The 27,834-nt window shown below is 35.3% G+C and overlaps 2 protein-coding genes across 3 annotated transcripts in view; one reads left to right on the forward strand and one right to left on the reverse strand.

The window, feature by feature from the left end:
- Positions 1-97: 97 nt before the first annotated feature.
- On the reverse strand, positions 98-26,070 carry LOC111503248 (LIRP). Of its 2 annotated transcripts, none has more exons than XM_023157510.2 (3): positions 25,944-26,070; positions 1,384-1,567; positions 98-723 (listed from the first exon to the last, which is right to left on the reverse strand). In XM_023157510.2, exons 1-3 carry the CDS (start codon positions 25,950-25,952, stop codon positions 497-499), a joined length of 420 nt encoding a protein of 139 aa, XP_023013278.2. In that variant the 5' UTR covers positions 25,953-26,070; the 3' UTR covers positions 98-496. The 2 variants fall into 2 exon arrangements, with proteins under 2 accessions (XP_023013278.2, XP_023013279.2); XM_023157511.2 differs by lacking the exon at positions 25,944-26,070 and adding an exon at positions 8,242-8,493.
- Positions 24,248-27,834, forward strand: part of LOC111503249 (tetraspanin-7) — a 30,273-nt gene continuing 26,686 nt past the window's right edge. Inside the window, exon 1 of the mRNA XM_074182764.1 lies at positions 24,248-24,386. Within this exon, the coding sequence (XP_074038865.1) occupies positions 24,369-24,386 (18 nt within the window). The 5' untranslated portion in view covers positions 24,248-24,368. The remainder of the gene's footprint in view (positions 24,387-27,834) is intronic.

Consider the following 27,834-nt stretch of genomic DNA (forward strand, 5'->3'; position numbering starts at 1 on the left):
GTTCTTTCTCCATATTTACGAAACATCGTAAATGTTTGAGAATAATACTATAGATGGAACATGGTAGCTACCAATTTTCAGAATAATAACACATTGGTTGTAGAAAAAATAATTTACTGATTCACTGTGAGTTACTTCTCAAGAATAATCACATAAAAATCTCATAAAACCCACCAGTACCCGTGGTACTTCTTAAAAAATCTATCCGACCCATCAAACACAAACATCTGAACTAAAAATGGTGAACAGCCTCTTTTGGAACAAAACCGCTAATTGAGTCTCGATGCCGACTGGGGAGCTCCCTTGTTGGAATGTGAGCACCATCTTCAAACTCCACCACTGGGGAGCGCTGAAACAGCCGCTAGAAATGGACGGTCTTTTCATTCCGAAACGATATTCGACTTTTTCACAGAAAAAATCGTTCGATTCATCTCACTACCGATAAAATGAAAAATTGTTTCGATTTTCATTCACTTAATACGAAAATATCACAGATTCATCGTCTTCGTTTACTCGGTGCTGCGCAGTACGTCGACAGTTCTTCTTTCGAACAGGATTTTTCACAACATTCGTTGAACACTCCGTGGGGGTACCGTTTCCGTCGCCTGTGGGTGCCCCCCATGAAGTTTGTAGCCTCCGATTTGGACTGGAAGGGGTAAGTGGAGTCTGCAGAAGGCATGTCGGACATGTAACCTGTCGTGTCCCACGACACTCTTCGGGAATCTGGAATAATAATAATAATGAAATAATACCTTCATTGAAGATGTATATTGTGTAAAAAAATAGCTTAGATCATTTTGCGCATATTTTAAATTTTGCCGCTTCCAATTAATCTACTGGGTGGAATCCTTGCGATAAAAGAATAAACGATGAATAATTTATATTAAGTGTTATGTACCCAGAGGTTGGTGAGCATGAGCCACAAGGCGTCACTACCGGCATCTTCCCCAACACACGGTGTACTGTCAATGATATGATGACTATGTTAGTAATTGGAATGAGTTGTTTGTCATGTATATGAGTATTGATTTGGGACAAAAATATACAAAATGCAATAAATATCTTGGCAAATATGTGTTCTTCAATATCTCTCAACTGAGCTGATATAAAAAGTATTTAAAATCACGTGTTTGACATCAAACTGTTAATCAGAAAGTAATCTACCTATCATCCGTGTTAGGAATCACACGTTAAAAGGTAAGATTTTGTTACTCCTTAGCTCGCACAAGTTTAGACTTTTGAGAGTCGTAGGGGAGCGACAGCTGTCACTAGAGTTTATTTCGAAAATTATTGCTTTCGGCCTTTTTTGAAAGATTCCCACATTTCTTTGTATGAAAAATGAGAAGTAGAAACCCGAAACCTTTCTTTCTCAACTCAACTTACAATTGTTTTTCTTGTGCAAGGTGTTATAGTTTCCTTTGCAGATGGTGGAGAGCGCCTGCGCAAGATATCCACCACAATACGTCCTGGGTTCTTGTCGTGTTATTTCCCGTTGCAATTCGCCTAGTTGAGAGTTCGTAGTCTTGATGACAAGGATGACGAGGAGGACACTAAATCTGAGTTCCATCTAAAAACAAAAAAGAAAATATGATTCTGGTAACAACGAGTTTGCAGAATTCAATATTCACGCAGAAAATGTTTTGCAGAACATTACTGCTTTTGAATAGATACTCGGGATGTTAGTTGATATATCTCGACTTAATTGAAACTCTGTGGCCTGGATGTTGCAATAATAAAAATGAAATTAATTGGAAAATGTTTTTAAAATGCTCAATAATTAAAATTCTTGTTATTACCAATGAGTGGTAAGTATGATAATGATTTGTGAAACATTGAATATATTGCGTGTATTTGAGTAATGTTTCATCATAATTCACTCTTTTAGGAAATTTGAAACAAATAAAAGTACAAATGGAAAACTTTTTGTTGTTGCTAGTCACAAAAGTTTCAATTGTTAATTTCAAATTACAATTGAATAAATGGAGAAGTGTTCCTCATCATAGGGAAAGATAAACATTAGTCTTCAACTTTTTTAGGAAAGCGTTAGGTGCGCTAGTGTTACAGCACAGTTGCTTGATAACCAAAATCTGGATGAACATGTTAACCGACACGTGTTTCAATCACCAAGTGATCATCTTCAAGAGGAAGATTAAACTGAGTTTGATCTTCCTCTTGAATAAGTAGTATTCAACATATCTAAGATAAGATAGATGCAAAGTTCATCGTATGCACAAATTGAATGAAGTTGACGTTGACAGACGCTGAAAATGTGTTTGCGAGTTGTTTAGTGAACGAATAATGAATAACAGAAATTTGTTGTTAACACCTGTTGTCAAGATGTCAAGTGTTAATTTTTCTGGACTGATTGTGACTGATTGTCACAACTGTCAGGATTGACCCACGAAGTTGACACCTACAGTTCTGAGAAGCTAAACGTGTAAGTTGGAATCAAGAGTGGCTCTATGTTTGTTCCTTTATCTTTTCTAGTCAAAACTCCTATTTACAATTGTTAACACGGCACTGTTAATCCGTTATTGACAAGGGTGTTCAAATATAGTGACTGTTTCGAAGAAAATAAATTAACTTTTCAACAAGATGGTAATGAGAACGATTACCTTAGAAATGATTTATAAAATAGTCATCTTAATGACGTTAGTAACAGGATACCAAATATACATTTTTTCATGGTTGACATTATTTATTATGTGTTTATGACCGTTGTGTGAAAGATGTTTATTGTATTACACAGGGTGTTATTGTGGTGAAAAATTATGAAGGCATGTTCAGGAGCTAATCCTATAGAAGAAAGTCCATTAAAACGTATGCCCGAAAATGCATTTTCAAGTTACAGGATGTTGAACTTTCATGAAAAATTATTTTTCTGTATGCATTTTCTGGTCAATAATGTTGGCTAAAATATTTCCCGAGCACTAAATTCTTTAATTTGTTTTTAACCAAGGCCAAATTTCACCAAATTAGAATAAATGATAATTACAACGTTAACCAAGAAAACAATTTTTCAGAAAAGTTTTTGTGCATCCTCTGTACCTTGGAAACAATGCATTTCTGGACCCATATGTATGTGACCACGCCCTTACACATTTTTTTCTGAGGTAAAATAAATCTATTGACGTCGTTGAGGAATTTTCGGCCAATTTTTCTCTACGAATTCGAATTGAACCAAAGCGGTGCCGAAACATCCCGAAAAATCAACCAGTCATTTGGTAATAATAGTGTTAATGAACGCACTGTTCGACAGTATTCCAGGACTAGTATTTGAGGACTATTGGAGCCTGACCCATCACAGACGGCCTGTGGGATGGCGGAAGAACTGGGAATCAGCTCACATGCTGTTTTTGATGGGTTTTAACGTATGGTCAAAACTATTGATGATATCACTGACCAAGAACTTCAAATGATCCTTAGGATCTGTGTAAAATCCTCAATGAAAGTTTTACAGTACTTTATGGGATATCATATGTGAGAATAAAATGACCATAGGATTGATATGACAAGAAACGTATTTAATTTTTTTGACATGTCCAGAATATCCTTGGGCTTGTGAAATCGGATTCCTGATATATCTCAAATGGTCCGCGCTTCATCCTAGTGAAATTGACAGGACGTCCTGGGGAAGGCCTAAAAAGTTCTAGGAAGTCGGTGATACGTTTATGGTACTCCTGATACGTAAGGATTATTTGACGTTGTCCCTAAAATTAGTCCCAAACTGATCATCAGGGTTCATGGGTTGAGTTCCATAAATAAATTCGGCTCCAAGTCTTTCAATTTCTCTGAACCAATGAATCAGCTCTCGGAAAAGTAATGGAAACTTCGAACTACATGCTTCACACGTTTTTTGTTATCGGCCCGATATTGGATTACCAAAACAACTAATTAATTAACGATTATCTATGATGACATAGCCTACAAATATTCTGCTTGGGTCATCACAACATGTTGATATTTCTGTTCTCTGATATCGCCCTGAGTTCATTCGACGTATTAGTTCGGTTCAACTAGATTTTTGATCTCGTATAGCGACAGCGGTATGCTCCAGTGGGGCCGACAATACGGGATTTTTGGATTAGAACATCTTTCTTTCATCGGAAAAGCTAAGATTTTGATAAATCTACGACTTACATTAATTATTCTGTGAAAATAGATATTTCAGTAAATTTCATCAGTTCTAACTTCCATTCCAACATTGAAATAAAATACAAGCAAAAAATTGAACAATCAAACAGAAAAATAAGTTTACTTCCCGACGTTTCGATTGTTAGTATCCACAATCGTCTTCGGGTGATGACTGAACTAATTCCTCCGAGAGATGACTATTTATAGGTCATTCAAATGCTTTCACAAATTCCCTCTTCCCTCTCTGCGCTTATCTGGCAGGAGTTAGCCGTCTCCGCTTGATTATTTGATTCTATAGGTTACGTATCTCTACGCTAGCTTGGAGGAGTACGTTGTTGAACAACATATATGCGGCATATTTAAATTTTCTCCTCAACCAGTGTACCTCCTTGTGGAAGTCCGAACTGAGGAAATTCACCATGAAACATTGTCAATTGTTAATTGTATGTGGAACATTAGACGAAAGCATTCCAAATTTGAGGTTGAAATTTATGATTACTTGTATCGGTAAGCAAGGAATTAGTAGGATGCTGTGTAAGAAACTGCTACTTCCAACTGAAGGACGAATTCTTTACGCAAGATGAGGGACTGCCAATGGGATCGCCTCTTTCACCGGTTAGTATATATATATATATATATATATATATATATATATATATATATATATATATATATATATATATATATATGAAGTGGTTTGAAACTCTGGCCATTGAAGAAGTCCACAAGAAGCCCCGAGCCTGGTTGAGATACGTAGACGAAACCTTCGTAATATGTAACCATGGGAATGCAGAACTAGATACTTTCCTGGAGCACATCAACAACGTAAGTCCTTCTATCACTTTCACAATGGAGAAGGAAGTCCACAACGAATTGCCTTTCTTAGACGTATTGGTGAAGAGGATCGACACTAAATGGGAAACATCTGTATATCGAAAACCGACTCACACATGACAGTATCTGAACCAGAAATCCAACCATCATCAATCGACTAAGAGAGGAATTATCAAGACTCTACTAGACCGTGCTTTCGGGCTCTGTAATACAAAGGACGGTCTCGAAAAGGAACTAGGCATCATCAAAAATGACCTTCAACGGAATGGTTACTCCAGAGTGATGAAAGAACAGTCTTTAGCTAGAAAACAGCAAGGGCTCCACAAGGAAGAGAAGCCGCCACAACCAATATTTGTACTTCCCTACATCAGAGGATTATCGGAAAGGATAAGAAGAATTAGGTCTAAGTACAGATCTGGGAACACTATCCGTAGCAGCCTCACGAAAACCAGGCCACCAAACGCGGACTGCGATTCCAAGAATTGCATTTACCGGATACCCTGCGGAGAGAGGGAAGAGGGGATAGATGAAAGCACTCGAATGACCTATAAATAGTCAGATCTATTTTTCATTTTTTGTTAATAATATTTTTAATTTTCAGCTTTTATTAATATTTAAATTTCTTTATTTTTTTGGTTGTTGCTTGTATGTTATTTCTTTGTAATTTCAGTTTTTTGTTTAATAAAATTGTTATTTTCGGTTGATCTTTTTAATTTTTTTGTTTTTTTTTTCTTTTTTTTTTCAGTGTCTTGTCTCGAAACATCGAAGTACACCATTGAGGATGATAGTATCTCAAGCGACATCCTATATGGATACTCTTTTAGATATCACTTTATGCAGCGTTCCTATGAATAAAATCTCTTTCAATTTCCAAACTGAATGGGGAAAGTGATTTTGGTGGACCTCCTTCTTCCGTGTAATCCAATGTTTATGTGGAATCAGTTGCTTTTTGCAGTTTGCATCTGAAAGAATTTTTTGTGTTCGATGTGAACCTCTTCATAAAACGTTATTTTTCTCTCTTTCTTTAGGAGTTTCCCACATTTTTTCTGAAGGATAAGCCCACAGCGAAAAATCCTTTATCCGAAAAAACTAGTCTCCCCGTAAATTATGTCCTTTCTTTTTTATATTTGAAAATATAATAATGAAATGTTGTTTTTCAAATTTAATATCAGGTATTATCTGTTTGTCAACAAGAACTATTTGATTGAAAATTAGGAAGACTTTTCTGGATTTTGAAACGAATGAAAATTGTGACAAACTAACAAGTCACAAACAAGTCCTGATGATATTTAGTTATTTCGACAGACATGTTTACATTTCCATGTGTTCCATCTGCGAAATTCGATTAGTCATCTTACTAACAGCAGACACCATGCGTAAATATCAACTCTTCTACGAAATTCTTTGTCCAAAGTGTAAACATGTTTGGACTATTTCAGGATTTTTTCTTTCTTACCATAACATGCCCTTTGGTGTTCACGAGAAAACAGCATGATCGTATAATTTCGAAAAATTAAGTTCTATGGTCCTTTGTATAAATTGGTCCTTTGTATAAATTTGTATAAATTTCACCTAAACAATTTCGATGTGACACAAAAATCATATAATGATTCTTCGTTAAAAGAAATATTAATCAATTTCATTCTGATTCCAATAAAGTTTCAAATAATTCACCGACCGTTTTTTGACAATAATGCAGTCTTCTTACAAATTCATTTATTAGATTATGAAATTTTTCTGGAGTAATTCTATCCGTAAGTTCTGGAACGCACTGTAGCTGAATACTTTTAAGTCCTCACAAAAATCTAAGGGCGACATATCAGGTGAACTAGTGGGCTATTCTAGAAGTCTGTCTATGTAATGCAGTCTGCCAGCCATGTAACGTTGTAGAATCATCCCTAATTCAATTACAGGAAATCTTTAGAGAAAAATATCTAATTGAGGTGACGATTGAACCCGCGACACTGGAAATCTAGAGTGTTGTAACATTCCAGTTCTCCACTATTCATTTTATATTGTTTGGGAGAGAATCTGAACACAAAAAAACACTTTTTGTCGATTTTAATTTGTAACATACACATTATTTATAATTCTATTTTATATTTTCTGGAACTGGGATTCTTCTGAGCAGTCTAAAGTATTACTCCGAATAAGTCATAATCAGAATGCTGTCACCTATTTAAAGTCCATCTTGTTTATTTTGATTATTTTTATTTATGTTACTGTATATAGAACCAATAGAACCAATAAAACTATAAGGACCACTAATAGTATAAGAACAGGAATAAATTGGACAGAAGATCTCGTCGTAGACGTGTCTGACTGCACTATAAAAATGGGTCTGAGCTGGCTATTGCTGAACACTTTTGAAGTCACTTTTGTAAAACAAAAGCCTTCAGTTTTCTTGATGGTTTCTGGAAATAGGATTTCGATCTGAAGTTGTGGGGTTAAGTGCATTAAACCGTAGGGTGAGACGCTGTACTTAGTTATATTTCCTATTAAGGCCATCATTGGAAAGGTTAGAAAATTTCAGAACATTGACACTCTGATTCCTTTATACAGTGACCATCTATTTTCAATATTGACTTAGTATTTTTGTTAGTTAATTCATTTGAAGGTTGGAGATGCAAAACCCTTTTAAAACTCTCGAATGAACCGTATTATTTGCTTCACTGGTATTCTTGAAGTGTCTCATACCATGGTGTAACTAAGTTGGTCTACAGTGACAGGTGTTGAAAATTATTTCTAGGATTTTCTGTAGATAACGTCCAAATAAAAGCTATTGATTTGGTAACCCTCTTCAGCACTTATTATTGCTATTCATGCAAACTGGACACATGTACGGCTTTCTTGATCTTGATCAAGAAGCGACCCAGTATGAATTACACAACAATTCATTCCTGAACACACGGATAGAAAGGTACTTCTATTGAAATCCCAGAAATATTTCATAATGTAAGAAATGGATTCGTTAACAGACTTCTTCGTTATCAGAAAGTGATTTTTGAGCATTCAGAGCATGTATTGGGATAAGCTCGACTGGGTTTTTGAAAGAAATCTTCAATTGAAATTATGTTTATCGTTTGCAGATTCATAAAAAAAATATATGAAACTGATAGTGCTAGTTACTCCAAACACCGAACATTTATTTTGAAAAAGTTTTAAGCCCCTTTTTAGCGATGCCAGAAAATTGTTTCTCTTATTAAAAAATACTGAAAATGATGCATTTTTACGTAAACGCTTTTCGTTAAAAAGTTAGGAGGGGGGACTCACCACACATTATATTCCTCTAGCGAAAAGAAAAATGCGGTTAGACCCTTCGCACCAGTCTACAACATTCACGACACCTTCCAAAGGACTACGAACTATCGAAAACTCGCGTAAAGCCGCCGCGGTCATCACACTTAGCACAGCCACCGTTGTTGTGATCGGACTGTTTGTTGAAATCTCGGGGATATTGTTTATAACATCTCATGAGATCGTGCACGCGGAATCTGTGAACTGGCGCCTGCTTCGATCGGATCTCTTTTTTTAAATGAGTTCTTGTGCACGATCTCTTAGGAAGCAAGCTGTGACGGGGCCAGGGTGACCATTTGAACAAACCTATGCGATTGTCTTTGTGACAATCTAGTCTATTTCCTTGATCAGCGGAGTTATAAATCATTTTCAAGTTGCTGTTCCGTAGACGTACATAACTGGAGTCGGTTGAGAAGTGCAACATGTAGTATTTATTTCAAACATTCAGTGTTGTTGTATCATTTCATGAACAAATCTCAAGGGATTTTATATAGTTGTATGAATACGATGAGAAACAAAAATATGGAACACTCGCATTGATGATTAATGGATTTTTTTTAATAAATACCCAAATACTTAACAGTAACTTTATCTCTGGTACAGGTTCGAATATCCCTGACCAGCATACCGTCAAATATTTCTCCAATCATACTTTGGAGAATATTAGACAGCTCTCGTTCTCTCCTATTGACGAACTGAAGGTTCAAGAAAAGTTACTTTCTATCAAATCCACGGCCTCTGGCCCAGACAAAATTTCCTTAACGATGATCCTGTATTGCTGTCTTTTGATTTTGCCATGCATCGTTCACATTTTTAGCTTCTGCCTAATGAATTCTATTTTTCCTCCTGTTTGGAAACAATCAAATATTATCCCATTGCCGAAAAAACATGACGTTACAAGCATAAATGATTTAAGGCCTATAAGCATACCCTGCACCCTGCCAAAAGCTCTCGAAAAAATAATTGACGAACAGATTCGTGAGCACGTCCTGATGCACAATGTTTTTCCATTCCACCAGTCAGGTTTCCGTCCAAATCATAGCTGCGCCACTGCTCTCCTCAAAGTGACGGATGACATATTCTCATATATGGATGCGAACAAGCTTTGTGTTCTCGTACTTCTTGATTACTCAAAAGCTTTCGACAGGATTAATCATGAATTGTTGTTAGCTATTCTACACTATATAGGCTTTTCTCCATCATCGTAGCAACTTATTGCTGCTTATCTCAATAAACGTACACAAAGAGTTATACTGAACTCTACATCATCAGACTCGATCGAAACTTTGTGTGGTGTACCTCAGGGATCAATACTGGGACCGCTACTCTTCACTATTTACACGTTTCAATTCTGTGAACATTTGAAATATGTGACATCACATTTCTATGCGAATGACACGCAGCTGTACTTCGCTTTTGATGAAAAAGATATTGTTGCTGCCTGCAATGAAGTTAACGAGGATCTCGCGAGACTTATCGATATATCAGAAAAATTATGTTTGTCCATCAATCCAACCAAATCCAAAGCTATACTTTTTGGTAGAAAATCGACCAAAAATAGATCCCGACCCCTGATTTCCCTTCACATTTGCAATGAAACACTGTTTCTTGATGACTCCCTCATGTTTTCCACGCATATATCACATATAATCAAAAACGCTTTCGTAAACCTAAAACTGATCTATTCCAACAGAGATATTCTAAATAAAGCTTGCAAAATCACCCTATGCGAGTCACTCGTCTTATCACAGCTAAATTACTGCGATGTTGTTTATGGGCCGGCTATCAAAAATTCCGATAGAACTTGCCTACAAAGACTCCAAAATTCTTGCACTCGACTGATATGCGGTATTAAAAGACGGACTCCGACCTCAAGTTACATTACTGGACTGGGCTGGTTGCCTATGAACAAACGACGTATTTTGTATTGCTGTGTATTATATCACAAAATTCTACTCACAAAAAACCTTCATATCTCTACTCAAAAATTCAGAGGTATTCTGAAGCGCACAATGTAAATGTCCGGTTTCGACAGAAATTATCTGTACCCATGCACAACACTTCGCTTTACCGATCTTGATTTTCCTATGGCATCGCTAAAATCTACAATTATATCCCTGATGATTTCAAAAACTTGTCAATCTTTAATTTCAAGAAAAAGGTTAAAGGTCTTTTGCTGGATGGTACTTTAACAATAGACTTCTGATTATATTGATGAACTTATGTGAAATTCATTGCACTTTGTAACATAATTATTATTTTAATGTATAGTGACATGTAAACTTTTTTCATTTGTACCATGTTTATGAGTAGGTATATTCTTTTTTTTTCTGGAGGGACCAGTTCTTGTCACTGGTCCCTTCATGTGGTTGCGTGGAAGAGCGCTATTCTATCGTTCTCATAAGGTAGAAGAGCGAACGATGTCATTTGCTACTCATTATTAATTAACCTTGTTCTCTGTAACTCATTTTCTTGTAGCAATAAAAACAGTTATTATTATTATATTTTGCGACGATTGAGAAGATGAAAACTGAGTCGCTGGTAGAGTGCCAAAAGTGCATATCACAACGGTTTAGAGGAGTGGAAAAAATGTATTATATCTGAGGGGGCTACTTTGAAGGGGACAACATAGAAATTGATGAATAGGTAAATATTTTTTGGGAAAAATAAAAATTCTCCTTTTTTTGAACAAACCGCGTATACGGCGCTCTCATACACCAAAATCTTTCACATACCTTTGATATTCTGATGGAAATGTATTCGCAAATGACGGGAGTTTGAAAATCATCCATATTAAATTTCAAGAACGAGAGTAAAAAATGGAGGTACGAAATTACCAAAACCATCTTCAAGAAGAAAAACTGTGCCTGTTGATGAATACTACAAACTTGCAATAAGAAGAACAGTACATTTATTTCATTTATCGTCCTCAACAAAATAATATGAGCCTTGAAAAAAGACCAAAGTATAATTCCAATGGTAGGTAGAAAGAAATCGTGGAAAACTTCGGAGGAATTAAATTTCAGCTGGGAAAAACAAAACAGAAAATTTCTGTGAAACAAAAATGATGAAATTATTTGCTGGAGGAGATATTGCCCAAGGAATTCATTACCTAAGACGTGAATCACACGTTAAAAGGTAAGACCTCGTTAATCCTCAGGTCGCACAAGTTACGACTTCTGAGGGTTGTCGTTCGTAGGGGTGCGATAGCTGGTTAACAGAAAAACAGATTTTGAACAGATGTGACCCCAAAATCTTTGACATTTCGTACCCCCCTTCTTCGAAACAACATGCAACATGCACTGTTTTTGGTCCCTGGTATCATCTCTGGTTATTTAGTAAGCTGCTTGCACTGAAACCTACAGAGAAAAACTGAGCAAATCTCATTCGGTCATCGATGGTTGTCGATTTTTAATCTTGCCAATCAATTTCTCAGCAATAGTAAAGAGATATAAAATAACTCAAAACTATGTCAACTTTTTTGTTCTATATGTACTTGCCGCTATCGGTGGTGAAATTTTTCAAGATGAAATATTAGAAAACATCCTTGATTCAATTTTTAATCGGGATCCTGTTTATAAAAGAACCAATAACAAGCGATTAATTTTTATGTTATATATTCAAATTTCCACTATCACTGATTATTTTTCAAATTTATCTCTAACAGAGGTCGTAGTCGAGTGAACTCGAAAAAAATTGAAATCCAGTTCAGAAACCAAACATTTTTCTCTGATGATTCGGTCATGATATTCATTCATGTCCATGGAAAGATGCTTTTGTCTGCTCGCAAAGAAGTGGCAAATGATGTTTAAAATAGACAAATGCATTGGTTTACACTTTAACAGAGATGATTTTACTTCAAGTACATAAAATATTTTGGATATACTCTTATGTATTTCCAACGTATTAGGTAGGTAGGTCCAACGGGAGTGGGTCTATTCGACCCTCCACCGCAACCCACAAGGGTTTATTATGGCTCACATAATAATACTTTATTTCCGTGTAGACAATATACATTGTATAGGAATAGTCAATGAAAGAAATAAAAATAAAGATAAAAACAGAGTATAAGAAACATACAAGTTGAAACAACACCTTGAAACTAAAATAATACCCAACTTATCTGATCTAAAAAATTCATTCAATGAATAAAAACATTGTTCAATTAGAAAACTCTTTAAATTTCTCTTAAACATCACATAATTATGTTCTTCCCTTAAATGATCGGGCAGTTTGTCGAATATTTTTATTCCAATGTATTCTGGTGCAAATGAAGTTATTCTTAGTCTTGCATATGGCACATGAAATCTATTTTTTGTTCTAGTGTCATAGTGATGTAGCTGCATATTTCAAATATATAAACAGGTGTGAGTGTTATGATGTGATAATTTTTGAAAATTTGTCTGCAAGATTCTCTCCTTGAGACATTCGCAATACACCGTATAATGCGTTTTTGAGCAATGAATACGTTATGAGTCATGGATGACCCACCCCAGAAGCAGACACCATACCTCAGTCTTGAATCAACTTGAGCATAATAAATGCTAATTAGTTGAGTGGTAGTTAAAACTGTCCGCAGATTCATAAATAGAAATTTCATTGAATTAAGCTTAGAAATTAGATGCTGGCAATGAGCATTCCAGTTCAAGTTTTCATCAAGAAGAATACCCAGGAATTTAACATTTTTATTCGATTTTGAGTATGTCACATTATCAGCACTGAAACTGAAGTCTTCCATCCTATTTTGTCTATTATGAAAACGAATAATATTTGTTTTATCCGAATTAAAAAATAAATCATGATAATTGAAAAATTCTGATATATGTTCAACTGCAGAAGCACATTTGTCTTTCAATATTTCATCATCTGATGCCGAGATGATCATAGAAATGTCGTCGGCATAAGCCGTATAATGAACTTCAGAAACAACAGAGTCTATATTGTTTACATCTAGAATAAAAAGGATTGGGCCCAGAATGGACCCTTGAGGTACTCCCATATCTACACTGAAAGACTCAGAATTTATTCTCTGGATTTCATTTTTGACCGTACACTGGAGAGATACATATTGTCTCCTACCTTCAAGGAATGAGGATATCCAGTTGAGAGTTGCACCTCTTAGTTCATATCTTTCCAATTTCAGTAAAAGTTTTTGATGATGAACGCAGTCGAATGCCCGACTCAAATCATAGAATATCGCTGCCGGGCATTCACCTGCCTCAATATATCTAATTACCTCATTATATAATGAAAAAATGGCGGTATTAGTTGATTTTTCTGCACGAAAGCCATGCTGCGTGTTTGTGTGATTCAAAAATGAAGTAAGTAGATCCAAAAATGCATATTCGAATATCTTTGATAGTCCATATAGTACTGTTACTGGACGATAATTTTCCATTAAGTTCGGGTTGTTTTTCTTGAAAATGGGAGTTACTTTTCCGATTTTCATTTCTTGCGGAAAGACATCTTTTACAAATGACAGATTAATCAGATATGTTAATGGTTTTATTATCGTTGGAAGAATTCTTTTCCAAATGTACATGGGAATATCATCTGCTCCAGAGGATTTCTTATTTTTTAATTTATTCCCTAATAAGGATAATAGTTCAGTTTCAGTAAATGGTTTCAAGAACATTGTGAACACATTAAAAAAGTTTTCCTTGAAATTTGTATGTGGAGCTTTATTAACTGATATTTGATTGACCAAACTGAGGGGGGCCTCTATAAAAAATTTGTTGAGTTCAGATGCTACAGTATGTTGATCTTCTACCATAGAATCATCAACTTTGAGAGAAATATTCTTTCTTTTGCGGTTTTTATTTGTGAGATTAGACACAACATTCCATGAGGCACGCATTGTGTTTGGAGAATTGAGTATAACACCTTGATAATATTTTTTCTTCTTTTCTTTCATTAAACTGTAATGTGTTCTTTTAGCTTTCCTATAAATAGGTGCACATCTGTGAACCAACAACTATCTGCTCTAAATATTTCCTTCTCCCGGAGAATACAGTCCTCTCTACTCGGGAATAGTACTTCATAAGGCGGTTCGTAGTTGACGGTTGGAGACAATGTCAACCAACAGTCTGTTGCACTCTGCATTGAATTGATTTGTAAAATTGGCAATGTGCACAAGTCTGTATGCAGTCCATCTAGGCTCTGCCTCCAGAAAAATATGGAGAGGAGGTAGATCTAGAAGGATCTCCATGGTACTGAATCTACCACCGATAGCCAGACAAGCCTGTCTCTGTAAGCCAGAGAGCTTCGCTTGGGCCGTTTTCTGTAAAGCCTTCAGCCATCAAGCAATTGCACCATAAGTGATCATTGGTCTGACAATCCTCAAATAAATCCACCTAAACCCCAAGTTTTACCACAAATCCTTTGACATGTCCATAGGGACAGTCTGGCTTTGTGTAAAACTTTTTCCAAGCGAGCGTTCCTGGTGAGTTTTTTTATCAAGGACAATGACATTCAAGGGGACTATTGCCGCCAGATGGCGGTGCTAAACTATAGAATGACAAGGAAAATGTCAAAATGATATTTAATATTGACATTTCAACAGAATTCATAACAAACATTTTTTCAAATACTTGTTATTGGAGTAAATTTAGTGAAAATACTCCACTATTTGGAAGACATTAGACCAAATGACATTAGATAGCCAATCAGTTTTCAAGGTCAATCATGTTATATTTTGGGCGAGATTCGTTGAAGAGATATGTTTACTTGTTGTTTACAGATTTCTCTATTGAAATACCATCCTCACTAAGAGGGATTAACTCTGATATATCAAAAGAATGATGTGAATAAATGGTGTTGTGAGTGCAGTTACAAAATAGGTCAGTTTGGTTTTTACAAACATGTTATAAGGAGCATTCAGTATTTAGTTACGAGGAACTAGATACGTTTCTAAACATTTTCTGAGATGGAATTATAATTCATTTTGCTTTGTGATCGTTTTAGAATATTTGAATTTTTGTGACTAGGGTCCTTATGGAAATAATTATTGATTTAAAACGTGTCTGAAGACTATATCGACAAGAACATATTGCAAAAATATTCATCTCCCAACTGCCTACGCCGGTAAATGCCCACCGGGAAATAACTACTTTCCCGGCTACTACCACGCTGGATATTGAATTATATTCGACAGACATTCATGCAAGATACCCCACAGAGTATAGACTCGCAGATGTTTCTAGCAGCAGGACCATGCTGAAATCAATCGAGTAGATCATCTACAAGGTGTCACCTCTCATCAGTGCAGAAAAAATACGACCCAGACAGCAATGTGCCTGGGATCTGTTTTATCTAAGAGTATGGCAGGAGTGTTTGGAGTCCACAAATTGGTATCATGAGAATCATTGAGGGCAATAATTCGAACCCTCCAGAATCATTTTATAAGTTTTGAACACAATGTTAGTTGATATCAGGTCAGAAAACTCTGATATTGAGAAAAAAAAGCTAATGTATAGTGTTAATGTATGGCGTTCGGTGAAAATATTTACTTATAATGCACTGTTTGGAACCTTTGGTGTTAGTACACGTGTTTCGATCACCAAGTGATCATCTTCAAGAGAAAGAATAAACTTCTGTATCGAATACGTGCGTGAATAATGAGAATTTTTTTTATTTTATTACGACCCTGGCAATACTCTCGTCAGACACTAATCCTGCATATCCCAAATAAAATTATAAGTGGATCAAAACGAGAGACATAATTATGTTAATGGCTGCTCAATTGTCCCCAATATCTGGGTGATTTGTGTGCAATATCCGGAGGTATTTTTAAAGATGTCCACTACGAGCCTCTACTTAGGTGCCCTTTGGTGACATAATACGTCCCTGTTCTCTAAAGAGGCCATCAGATAAAAATTAAATGACCTCTGATTACACATTATCTACTTTCGAAAATATTTTTATGTTTCTCTTCTATTTATATCTTCTTGGTGAGTTACATCAATCTATTTCTATTTTAATGACTGGTAATTGAATCTATCTTATGTAATGAAGATTTTGAGTGTCGTAATGTAATTATTTCATTGGTTATCGAAAATAGAAAGATTTTCATTTTTTAATATTGCTAATGGTTGAAATATAGTTAGTTCTCTTGATATATTTGAGTTTGTGTTAAACATTAATTTTGCAGTCAGTGATTCATTATCAATTTTTCAAATGAAAAATTCTTCATTTTCCGATTTGACTTTCTTATTGGAAAGAATCCAGTGCTGATAATAACATGTTGAAACAGTAAGATTACACACACATTTGAGAAAACTGTCAAAAATGATTTTCTTCGAAGTGGAAACCTTTCAATGTTATTTTATTTTAGCATTAAAAAGCAGCATGATGATGTTGAAAAATTATACATTGTGATGATTCACTACCTGGGTTGAAAAGTCTCAGGCATAACACACAGCTGGCTCTAGTGTTATTGTATTTACTACTTCTTCTGTTAGTACTAACCTTCAATAGAAAACTGTTGAAATTTCATGATATTCTACTCATAAGTTCGTAAGTTATTGTGCTAAAAGTGACACTACTTTTGTCATATTCAAAACAATAGATCAAAACAATTTCGTGTTTTAATTTTGCACTGCTTTTTGAAAAACTACCTTTCAAGCAAGGCAATCAGAAACAACAATTAAACGTTGGTTTGCTGACTTCAAACGTGGTCGTAGAGACACCGATATGATGCAGAATACAGTGGAGCTCACTGTTGATCGAAAACAAAATAGTCTCGACAATTCTGAGTAGTGTTTGGCCATGTTCAAACAAGACAAACCCGAATTTTTGCATAATTCCCATTATCATATTTATAATTACCAAAATTTATTTTTGTTTGTGCATACCCTAAGGGGGCATAAGCATTCAGCCAATCTTTTAGTAGTAACTAATCTCTCGGCTTTCATTTTTTCGAAAGTTGGGAAATTTTGCTGGTGGTGTTGGGAAAATTTGGATTCCCTCCCCTCCTCTGGTTTTTCTTTTCACTACGGCCCTGCACTCTAGCGCAATGGTTTCAGATAATTTTATATCTTGTAATATTATTTCCGCTTACTGGTTGTCAAACATCAAAAACATGTAGATTATCAATAAAGTTGATTGATTGCTCCTGTTCCCCATTCATCGGAGACATCTCTTCTCTTTCTTGACAAGCAAAGTTGTGCAATATTCCTGTTGCCACCGTTTGCATTATATTTGATTTCGACCCGAGATCCATTGCCAGGGAAGGGAATCGTCTCTTCCAAATTCTCGTTCAACAACATTACTTGTGCGAATCTGTGATTTATTGAAAATATTTTCAGCAGCATCATCTTCGAAATAGTTTGGCCTGAATCTAATTATTTTTGGCCTTCTTCACTTGAGTAGACATTAACATCATAATTCATATTTCCTCACTATTTCACTTGACATGATTTGATAATTAATTCAACTGACAAATGACTCATACGTCCTCTTTCAGTTAATGTAACCATCAAATAACTATCAGTTAAGAGTTCACCAACATTTGAAAAACACATATTTTGAAATAAATTTCAACTAACAATCAATCGTAAAACCGGGTTAAACTCTAAATTCGACTTTACGAGGGTGGTTCCAGAAGTACCCGGCACAAGAAAGAAAACACAAACATTTTGGAAAAAAATCATCTATTTTTCAGCATAATCTTCTTGCAGCTATATATACTTTTCCCGGGGACGTTCGATAAGTTCGATACCGTTTTTATAATAAGAACTATCTTGGCAGTTCGTACAGCTTCGTTCAATCTCTGCTACCCAATATTTTACTATTGTAAATGGATGAACAGATTTACCCAGAGTAGAATCCAGTTCAGCTTTCTTATTGGTGAGGCTCAGGCCTTTCAAATGAAAATATTGTACCACAATTACGACGACCTATTTTATTCATTTTCACAAATTCACCGAAAACGTTCGCTTTTGATGGCTACCAAACAAGTACTAAAAAACGCAGCGTCTTCAAACTTGAAACATATGCTTTATAGATTGTGTACTTTCTAATACAGTGATATTTTTCAAACAACTACCGCCATCTTTAGGTCAGGCAGGGTACTTTTTGGACCAGAGGTTGAACTCGAAATTTGAACTTCAAACATAGATTTCCGACTTTGAACTCGGTGTTCCAATATTAAATTCGGAATTCTGACTGCAAATTTGGAGTTCAAAATTGGAATTTCCAGTTCAAAGTCGGAAATAGGAGCTCCGATTTTATAGTAATAACTTCTAGTTTCAAAGTCAGAATTCCAACTTAGAAGTAGGAACTATAGAAAAACGAAATTCAAAAATAGTTGGCTCTTTCACGCCTAAAACGATTTATATGAATTCAAAACTTCTCAGTTTCCAGTTCAGTGCATCATTGCGTCATATCAAGCGACAACTAGATTCGACAGGTCATAGGTCGGTAAACAAACCACCTAAGCGACAGATTACTAACGATCGGTAGCGCTCTTGTTTGAAAGAAAACCACGATAATACATCAATTAGTATTACAACAAAGCGTCTCAGGCCTGTCTGGCGCTAGACTCTATCATTTTTGTTGTTCTATAAATAGCTCTTATACATCGTGGACGAACGGACACAACGACCCTATGTTCTCATTATAAGTGTTTATGACATTCCTGTCATTATAAATATACCATCACAATCTAGCTTATTCCAATAATATTTATTGATATCCATGCGACAATGACTATATTTACGCAGAGATCAGAATAACACGTACTGTAAAAAATACGGAAATGTGTAGATCGATGTCGAGAATGTCAATAAGAATATTCGGTTCAGTTGCAGAATTGGTGTAATTAACAACAAATTTTGTTGGTGATTCTGTTTCTGTCACTTTCTTTCTATTAGACTGCAAGTCCGTGCTTGAAGTCTAAGAGAAAGGAGTCATTTGATACTTCCTAAAAAATTAATGATTTTTACAATAATATTATTATTAAATGAGCTTTGTTGTCGGAATACTAGACCTGGTTGACAAAGCGTGTGATGAGTGAATAAAAAACTGTACACGTGCATATACAGAGTCAATATACAGAGTAGGGCACCCCATATGACGCGGTATCCTTGTAAACAAAACCATTTTTATGTGAATTTCTGTATTTCATTAAATGTACATTGACTGGGGATGCAAAAGAAACTGATTTTGAAGTTTACAGGGTGACTCAAAAGAGTATGATATATCAAAGTTGTGTTTTTTGAATGAAACACCCTGTATTTTGTTACAATTTTGATAAAGTCTGGAAAAAATAATATGATTTCATGTGAGGTATCTGACTATAACCGATCTCGAGTTATCGATTTTTAATGAAAATACTAGGTACAATTGGAAACTACATAACATCGGAATGTATAGAAATCATCCTTTTGAATTCTGACCAAACATAAAAGAGTTTTTGGCTATTGAATTCGATAAAACTCGTTTCTCAATGTAATACAGAATGTTGAAAACTTATTGTCCCTTTTAAATAGTTCCTATGGTCTGAACATTGTAACATTCAATTATCTTTCATTTCATTTTGGGGGACATGGGAAGGAAACATCCCATGTACCAATACTCTAACAAGGGGACAGGGGTTCAACGATTTCTGAAGACTGTACTAGAAAATGAATATTTCGAAATAAAATCACGAAATATTCATCTCTCCCAACTACTTTTACCGTGGTAGATGGCTGTCAGAAAACAACTATTTGCTCGGCCAACTCCACGCTGAATTTTGAATTATATGCTAACTTCTTCAGTACATTTTGCTGAAAAAGACCATAATGTGACGTCACTTGTTGCTGAGATGGCTCTGTAAACTCTTTCAACTCTACGCAACATATTTTTTATTTTTGAAAATCAGATAAGCCAAGCCAATTCTGGGTGATCTTGTTCAGAGTCTGTAAACTTATGATAAATATTGTAATATCAAAATTATTCAAAATTCTCTCCAGATTACCCAGTAAATGTTGAAAGTGTCCAGTTCCTGTCAGTAACGCAGTCTGTTTACAAATTCATTTCTCACATTTCGCACTTTTCCTGTGGTAATTTTGTGAGTTATACTATGCCAGATTTGTTATTGGTGAATTAAGTAGAATAACATCTGAAAAATAGTTCTGAAAAACCTAAATGAGTTTGTATGGATAAATAGGTCGGTGAATAGACCGACCGTAGTTCTTTAAATATGAATATGACCACGTTGCTACATGTCACGGCTGGGTGAAGGAATTTCAACGGATTACTCAATATACGAGGTCTGTTCAAAAATAAAGTGAATTTTCATTTATCTCAAAAAATATTTATTTATTCAGTAATTTCTATTTTGTCTCCTTCTGAGTAGTCTACTTCGGCGTTTTTACTAATCCATGAAACAGTTCTGATATGTCTTTTCATAAAGTACACCTCACAATTTGATCTCCACATGGTTTGTGGAGAAGGTGGACAGGTCACTAGGATGCATCTATTTTATATCGGTAGGTCGAGCCTCGTCGAACACACACTCTCTTATTGACGATAACGCCTGACAGTTTCATTTTCCTGTTCACACATTCTGCATAGAGGTATGTCCACTAGCCCCATATATATATATATATATATATATATATATATATATATATATATATATAACAGAACACATAGTCAGATGCTGCAAATGCATTATGCATAAATACAGACAGCTCAAAAACCAAAGAAGGACAGTCTTTGCTGACTAGTTAAGAACAAAACTTGGGAATTTTCTTTGGGTGATCAACAGAACGGAAGTGTACTCTTATAACACAAGTTATTCCAATATTTCGATAAAATTTATTATCATCTTCAGGGAAAAGCTACAAATTTTGTATGATGGTAATACACTATAAAAAATTATTAATATGAAAGATCAACTTACTGTTAGTGAGGTTGGCCGTGTCGTGTTGCACTGATTAAAAGAAGTCGACTCCTCACAAGATACAAAGAAGAATATTACATTAAAATTTGATAAAAATCGTTAATTGTTTCAAAATTATGGACTACCGGTAAAAGCCATGAGGTTGAAGAACAAAAGCGAGAGACACAGAACAATTGACAGTGTCAGCTGTAATTCAGTTTGAAAATTTGTGTTTGTTTGTAGATGATAATCCATGGAACAAAAGAGAACTGATTTTGGTGCAAATGTGATCAGAGTCATCTGCTGTTCTGTAAGTAACTCAAGGAGAAAACCCAAAAATCAAGTATGTTAAATTGAATGAAGAACATCCTCATTGGTCTTTAGCAGAAAATAGGTGAAGAGGTGTTGTAAATGAAAGTAAAACCCTGCCTTAGAGGGGTTGGAAATTTTTTTATTGAAGAGAAAATGTTTGAAATTTATAAAAATTATATTAATGAAAAACCAGAATTATTATTGGTTTGAAATTCATGTAGATTTCTGTCAATATCTAATAAAAAGGCATATATTTCACTGAGATGATCAATATCTGATCTTTTATTGAGACAATTATTGGATTGTAAAATAAATGACATTTCCAAAAACAATCTTTTATATGCGTTTCTTTCAGTTGATAAAATTTTAGTTGAATTATAGTCCATTTTATGACCTTCTTTCGACCAGGAGGTTGAAACTGACAATTTTTTCACAAATGGAAGAAGAGAATAGAACTTTATTATTGTTGAATCCTTGTGGGTATACTCTGCTGCTTTTCTAATTGCAGAGTCACACTCTCTTTGAGATTATAAACTTTTTTTTATGTGTTTGAAGAATGTCACGTAATTTCAATCCACTTGGTATTCACGGGTGCAACGATATGTAGTCATTAGACCTAGTTATCATCTGCCAATCATGAGTTAGGTAATCACTTCATCAACCTTGAACTTCATTTGTGGGAGTGAACTCAAAATAGGTGTAGGAATGCCCGGAACACACACGTGTCTGACATGCTGCCTCCATTTGTTTCAATTGGAACGAAATGATTTACTTATCGGGATATCAGGTGGGCGCAGGAGATGTACAAGGGGTACCACAATAGCCAAGATGAAGAAATGATTTTTATAAAATACGAAAAATCATGAAGTACGAAGCTAGGAATACATTGAACCATTTTATTTTTCCACTTCTCAGTGAGTTCTAAGAAAACCTTTTTGTCAATTTCAACTCGTTGATTGTAACATACCAATTATACAAATTTATCTGAAAAAAGGTTGGTTAGGTAACAGGATCAATTTTTTCTTAAAAACACAATTGTTTTTTTGCTGACGCTTCGAATTTAATTAAATTTTTCTTCAGGGTTCGAGAAGTAGTTTGCTCGTGTTGAAGAATTGGTGGACACCCTCTGTATATATGTTTGAAGGGACTGATAGAACAGGTGGTTACATTGCCTGGGTTCTGAGCTGAAACCGATTGTATGTGTGAAGGATAAAAATTTTGTACCTTTTTGTAGTTTTTTCACATGAAGAAGACATAGTGGTTATTTAATTAGAAATTTTGATAATCAACAAGCAGGGAATATTCCAACTTTAAGGGAACAATAAAAATGTTAATATGAAAATAAATTACGTAGAGTCATCTTCTATGTTAGTTGATTTTTACTATTAATTGAATCATTAGGACTTTTACAACAGTTTTATCTCTTTCTTCAGGCTAGACACAAAATGAGGCAAGAAAAATGAGAAATGAAACTTTCTTTGTTTTTAACCACTTTTATTTGTAACTTACATCGCTACAGTTTCGTCCTAAATGGACGTTTTGAAACTAATACAATAAGTTTCATTGTATTATTTCTCTGAATTGAAGGGGTTATATTTTTAAAAGTGATTAATTTTTTGGAAAGAAAGTTTTTGGCTTTCTACTACTCCATCTTGATGGCATGGCTTATGTCAGCTCAGAGGACCGCTGTGGTTTGTGGTTTATTCGCATACTCCTATGAAAACCATACAAAAAAAGTCTAACGGAGTTAAATCGTACGATCTTGGTGGCCAGTTTACATCACCTCCAGGTAAGATGATCATCATCTATAGTGCTCGCTATTGACAGTGATGGCCTAGGCCTAGCCAACGTCGTTCTCGAAGAGATAAGGACCGACGATGCCGCCAGGCCACAATCCACACCACACAGAGACTGTTTTGGGATGCATTGGACGCTCTTCGATCTCATGTGGATTGGTATCGTCCCAAATTCAACAATTTTGTTTGTTCACGTATCCATTCATCCTTAAATTTGCCTCATCGCTGAAGATGATTTTTCGAAAGAAAAAAAAACACCTGAACAACTGCTCCAGAGCCCATTCAGCGAACACACGTCGTTGTCTACGGTCGTTTACCTTCATTTCCCGGACGTTTGTATTTTTTACGGGTGCAGGCTCAATTCACGACGCAAAGTTTGCCAGGTTGTTGTCTACGAAAGGCCAAGTTCTTTCGCGACGCGAAATTGACTGCCTCGGATTCTCCTGCACACTCTCACAGACAGCAATGATGTTTTCGACATATCTTGCGTTTCGTCAACGTATGAGTGTTGGTCAATCTTTTACTGAACCAGTGGACTTTCATTTATCCACCACATTGCGGAAAGCCATCTCGGTAGGAGGATTATGACAACCGTAAAATTGGCGAAGCGCACGGTACGTTGTCCGAACAGAACAACTTTATTATTGGTACGTGTTGTTGGGTGACATTTCCGTTCATGGATATTCTGTCCATGACAGATGTTCCAACAAGATACAATACAATACAATACAAAACTTTATTTTTCCTGAGACTTTTTTACAATCATGGAAATCGTCATATACACAGTAAAGATTGGAGTTGAAAAATATCAGGTAACAAAATATGGAACATACATAAAAAAAATTAAATCAACAGTAGATGTAGGAGATAATTATATAAAACAATTAAAAAAATACATCGTATAAACAGTAGAATATTAACAAGCAAACAATCGTGATGTCAAGCAGCCAGATCAGTTTGAAAATATTCATCAAGTGAATGAAAGGCATTTTTGTCTATATTTTTATAGACATAACATTAGGCCCGTTTGATACAAATGTTAATTTGTGTATAGGAACTATCAGATTATAATTTTGTCTGAGAGTATAACCAGCAGCTATGCAGATAGTATCCCTTTGCTGAAACTCATGGTAATGATTCTTAATGTAAGTGACACAATTTAAAATATACATGGATATCACAGTTAAAATTTGTAACTCAGTAACTAACTGCTTACAAGAATCACCATATTTTTTAAAAAACATGGTTCTTATTATCTTTTTTTGAGCAATCAACAGATCATTCAATTTGCTGCTGGTACCGTAGCAGACTAAGCAATAATTTAGACTGGAGTGAATATAGGAATAGTAGTAGGCATAGTAGGCATAGTAGGCATAGTAAGATGACCGTTATCAATTGTCAAAGTTCAGGAATTCCTGTTGGAAGACCCTATATATTTGGATTTAGAATAATATATATTGTCAGCAATAGCTGACATTGTTCTAGCCATGGATGTACTGCAAACAAGTGTTACTAGAGGATCATATAGACAAGGATAGACTGTCTAATGAATAGATGGTTAGAGGGGCTGATAGATGGAAAAAGAAGGAAAGACTTGAAATATTGTCGAGTAAGCGGACGGACAGACAGAAAGACAAGCGAATATTGAACAAAAAATTAGAGGAATAACAAATGATTGAACAGAAACCCATGTAACTAATAGACAGTAGGCTCTATAGCTGGCTGACAACGCTTATAATTGAAATCAGACCAAGCCAACCAGATTCTACCAAAGGTACTCAAAAGTAACATTTAGATGGATCTGGGAATGCTGCAAAAAACTGAAGAACTGGCGAAGAGAAATAGATTGACTCTGTACTGACTTCCAGGACACAGTAAACGAAAATACTGATGAGGGGACAAACCTATAATACGGGACCCATTCAATGAGAAATAAAAAGAGTACCGGGAAAACATATCTGAGAATAAATACGAGAAAATCTTTTCCATAGAAGGAGATATAACAAATAGGAAATTATGTCGCAGGAGGCAAACATCGTCAGAACATTTTGCGATAAATACATCTAACGATGAAACTGCATAAACTAGTACAGCATTTTCCTGAAACTTAGAAGAAATGGGCAAATTAGAGAGCTCCCATTGGAAAAAAAATAGTCAGGTAGGAAATTGCATACATGACAGACGAACTGAAAGGCAATCACACAACACCACGAAATTTGTGAGCCACAGTAAAGAGATCTATAGGTAAGATCAGGCCGTTGTTGTTGTAACCTACTATTTTTCAAAAAATGTTTGAACACTCGCCAAGAATATCGAATTACCTTGTTTATTTACAGGCACTATGTAACTTAAACACGTGGGGTTATTTTTATTATATTTATTATAACATAAGCAATTGTTTTTCGTTAGAATATTCTTGAAAATCTGTGGATACACGAATTCATGCTACATTTATGAAGGTTTATTGCGTTATGAATACCCTCATCTATCACGAAAGTATACTCATAAAAATCATCAGTAGATATTAATTTCTGTAGTCATATCAGAGTACTCATCATTATTATTTGATACGAAAATCAACACTGGGGAAAGCCTCCATTGAAATATGTATTTTGCAAAAACAACAAAAATGAACATGGCTTCATTAGTATATTGATTCAATAAATAAATTAATTCCACTGTGATCAAAAACTGTCACTCACCTCTATCATCTGTCATTTTCGCCGGAACTATCGAACCCGTCGATATAGTCAGTTCAGCAGCTACTAAATTTAGATCCATGGAGTTATTAGACTCTCCTCCACTTGCCTATTAACTTTGAAGATTGGCGCAAGTGAGATGCAGACTAGACGCCGAATTCTATTATTGACCTTAATTCATTCTTAGAATTTATTCATGACTGTCAGAATCATGATTCAATTACGGAAGCGACTGAAAGAAAAGAGGAATCAAAGAACTATCTGAGCGTGACTTCTTCGTTATGTACTTTACATAGTCTAGTGAATGAAATTATCACGAATATAGCCGAATAATACGAAATTTGGGCGTTGTGTATTATAGCTTAATTTACATTTTTTGGCATATTTACTTGCTTTGCCGTACTTTAGGTTTGACCGGAAATTAACCCAACTTTCGATTTTTAAATGGGACATCCTATATATTTTTACTTATTTTAATCGAGAATGACATTCTAAATCCAACAATACTTCACTTGTCAATATTTGACAAATAAAATCATTTTTATTCCATTTTTGATCAAGTAACATGGGAAAACTTCGACTTTGAGGCTTATGACTTCACAGTCGTTTTAAGAATTATTTCACAATCGCAAATATGAATTTTTCCAGTTATCTTGATTTCTTCAAATGGAAAGGGGGTGGCTTGTCGGCTTTTTGTGAAGGATAATTTTGTTAGGAATAATTTGATGCCTCACACTTTCACTTTATTTTCTCTATTTTTCTTAATGATTGCAAGAAAGTCGCAAATTAGTCCATTAAGGCTATACATTTTCAAAATGGCCTCCTGGAATGCTACCCTTACTTTATGCTCTAGTTCTCCACGAGTAGTTGGTGTTGTATTGTAAACCTGATTTTCAATTGTTCCCCAGAGAAAAAATCAAGTGGAGTAAGTTCTGGTGATGTAGAATATGAAAAAGAAATACAACATTAATAATTCTAAAATACAAATCATGACATTATAAAATAACAACAAAAATCAATTGGCGCTCCGGGGCGACTTCATTGATTTCAGTGGCGCATTTGCTTTTTCAGTTGCAGGAAAACCCGGAAAAACCTGCAGCACCACATCATCTGAAGATCTTGATCTGCCAATGTCTTCCCTCTTATAAAACTAAATGTAGGGTGTCTCCAGAGGCTCCAATAGCTTCTTCAATACATCGCCAGAACACTTAGTGACACGACTATCATCAAACTTAAACCAGTCCGTTTGAGGGTGGTTGACAATGTTTCGGGGTGTATTTTATCAGTTCGGACTTCCATTGTCTAATATAATATAAATTGATTTAAAACTCCTAAAAAATATTCAAATAGATTAACCGAAAATAAAAATTGAAATATTAATGAAAGAAAAATTAAAAGATTTCAAAGCAAGTTATGTCACAACGTTTCGATTGTCAGTATCCACAATCGTCTTCGGGTGATAACTGGACTCCGAGATCCGACTATTTATAGGTCATTCGAGTGCTTTCACCTATCCCCTCTTCTCTCTCTCCGCTTCATTGGTTTTTAGCGGGAGACGACCGTTTGGCGGGAGTTGGTCGTTTTTCGTTTGATTAGAGGTTTCCATATGTTACGTATCTCTACGCTAGCTTGATTAAATGCGTTGTAGGACAACATATACGCGGCTTCTTTGAATTTTCTCCTAAACCAGTGTTCCTCTTTGTGGATGATTTCAGCTTGAGCCCACTTGATATTATGTTGATGAGCCCAAACATGCTCTGCTATTCCGGATTTGCTGGTTTCTCCTCGCTGTATGTGTTTCTTGTGCTCAGCAATGCGAACTTTCAATGGCCTCTTAGTTTCACCGATGTATGATTCTCCGTACTCGCAGGGTATTCGGTAAATGCAATTCTTC

This window comes from Leptinotarsa decemlineata, unplaced genomic scaffold (genome assembly GCF_025532065.1).
Source record: "Leptinotarsa decemlineata unplaced genomic scaffold, Ldec_3_MD MMD2_tig00026328_RagTag_RagTag, whole genome shotgun sequence".
Lineage (NCBI taxonomy): Eukaryota > Metazoa > Arthropoda > Insecta > Coleoptera > Chrysomelidae > Leptinotarsa > Leptinotarsa decemlineata.

Bases quoted from the DNA above. Each gene is read 5' to 3' on its own strand.
- LOC111503248 (XM_023157510.2), bottom strand. The intron at 724-1,383 runs GTAAGTTGAGTT...TTATTATTCCAG, and splicing joins CTTGCACAAGAAAAACAATT to ATTCCCGAAGAGTGTCGTGG.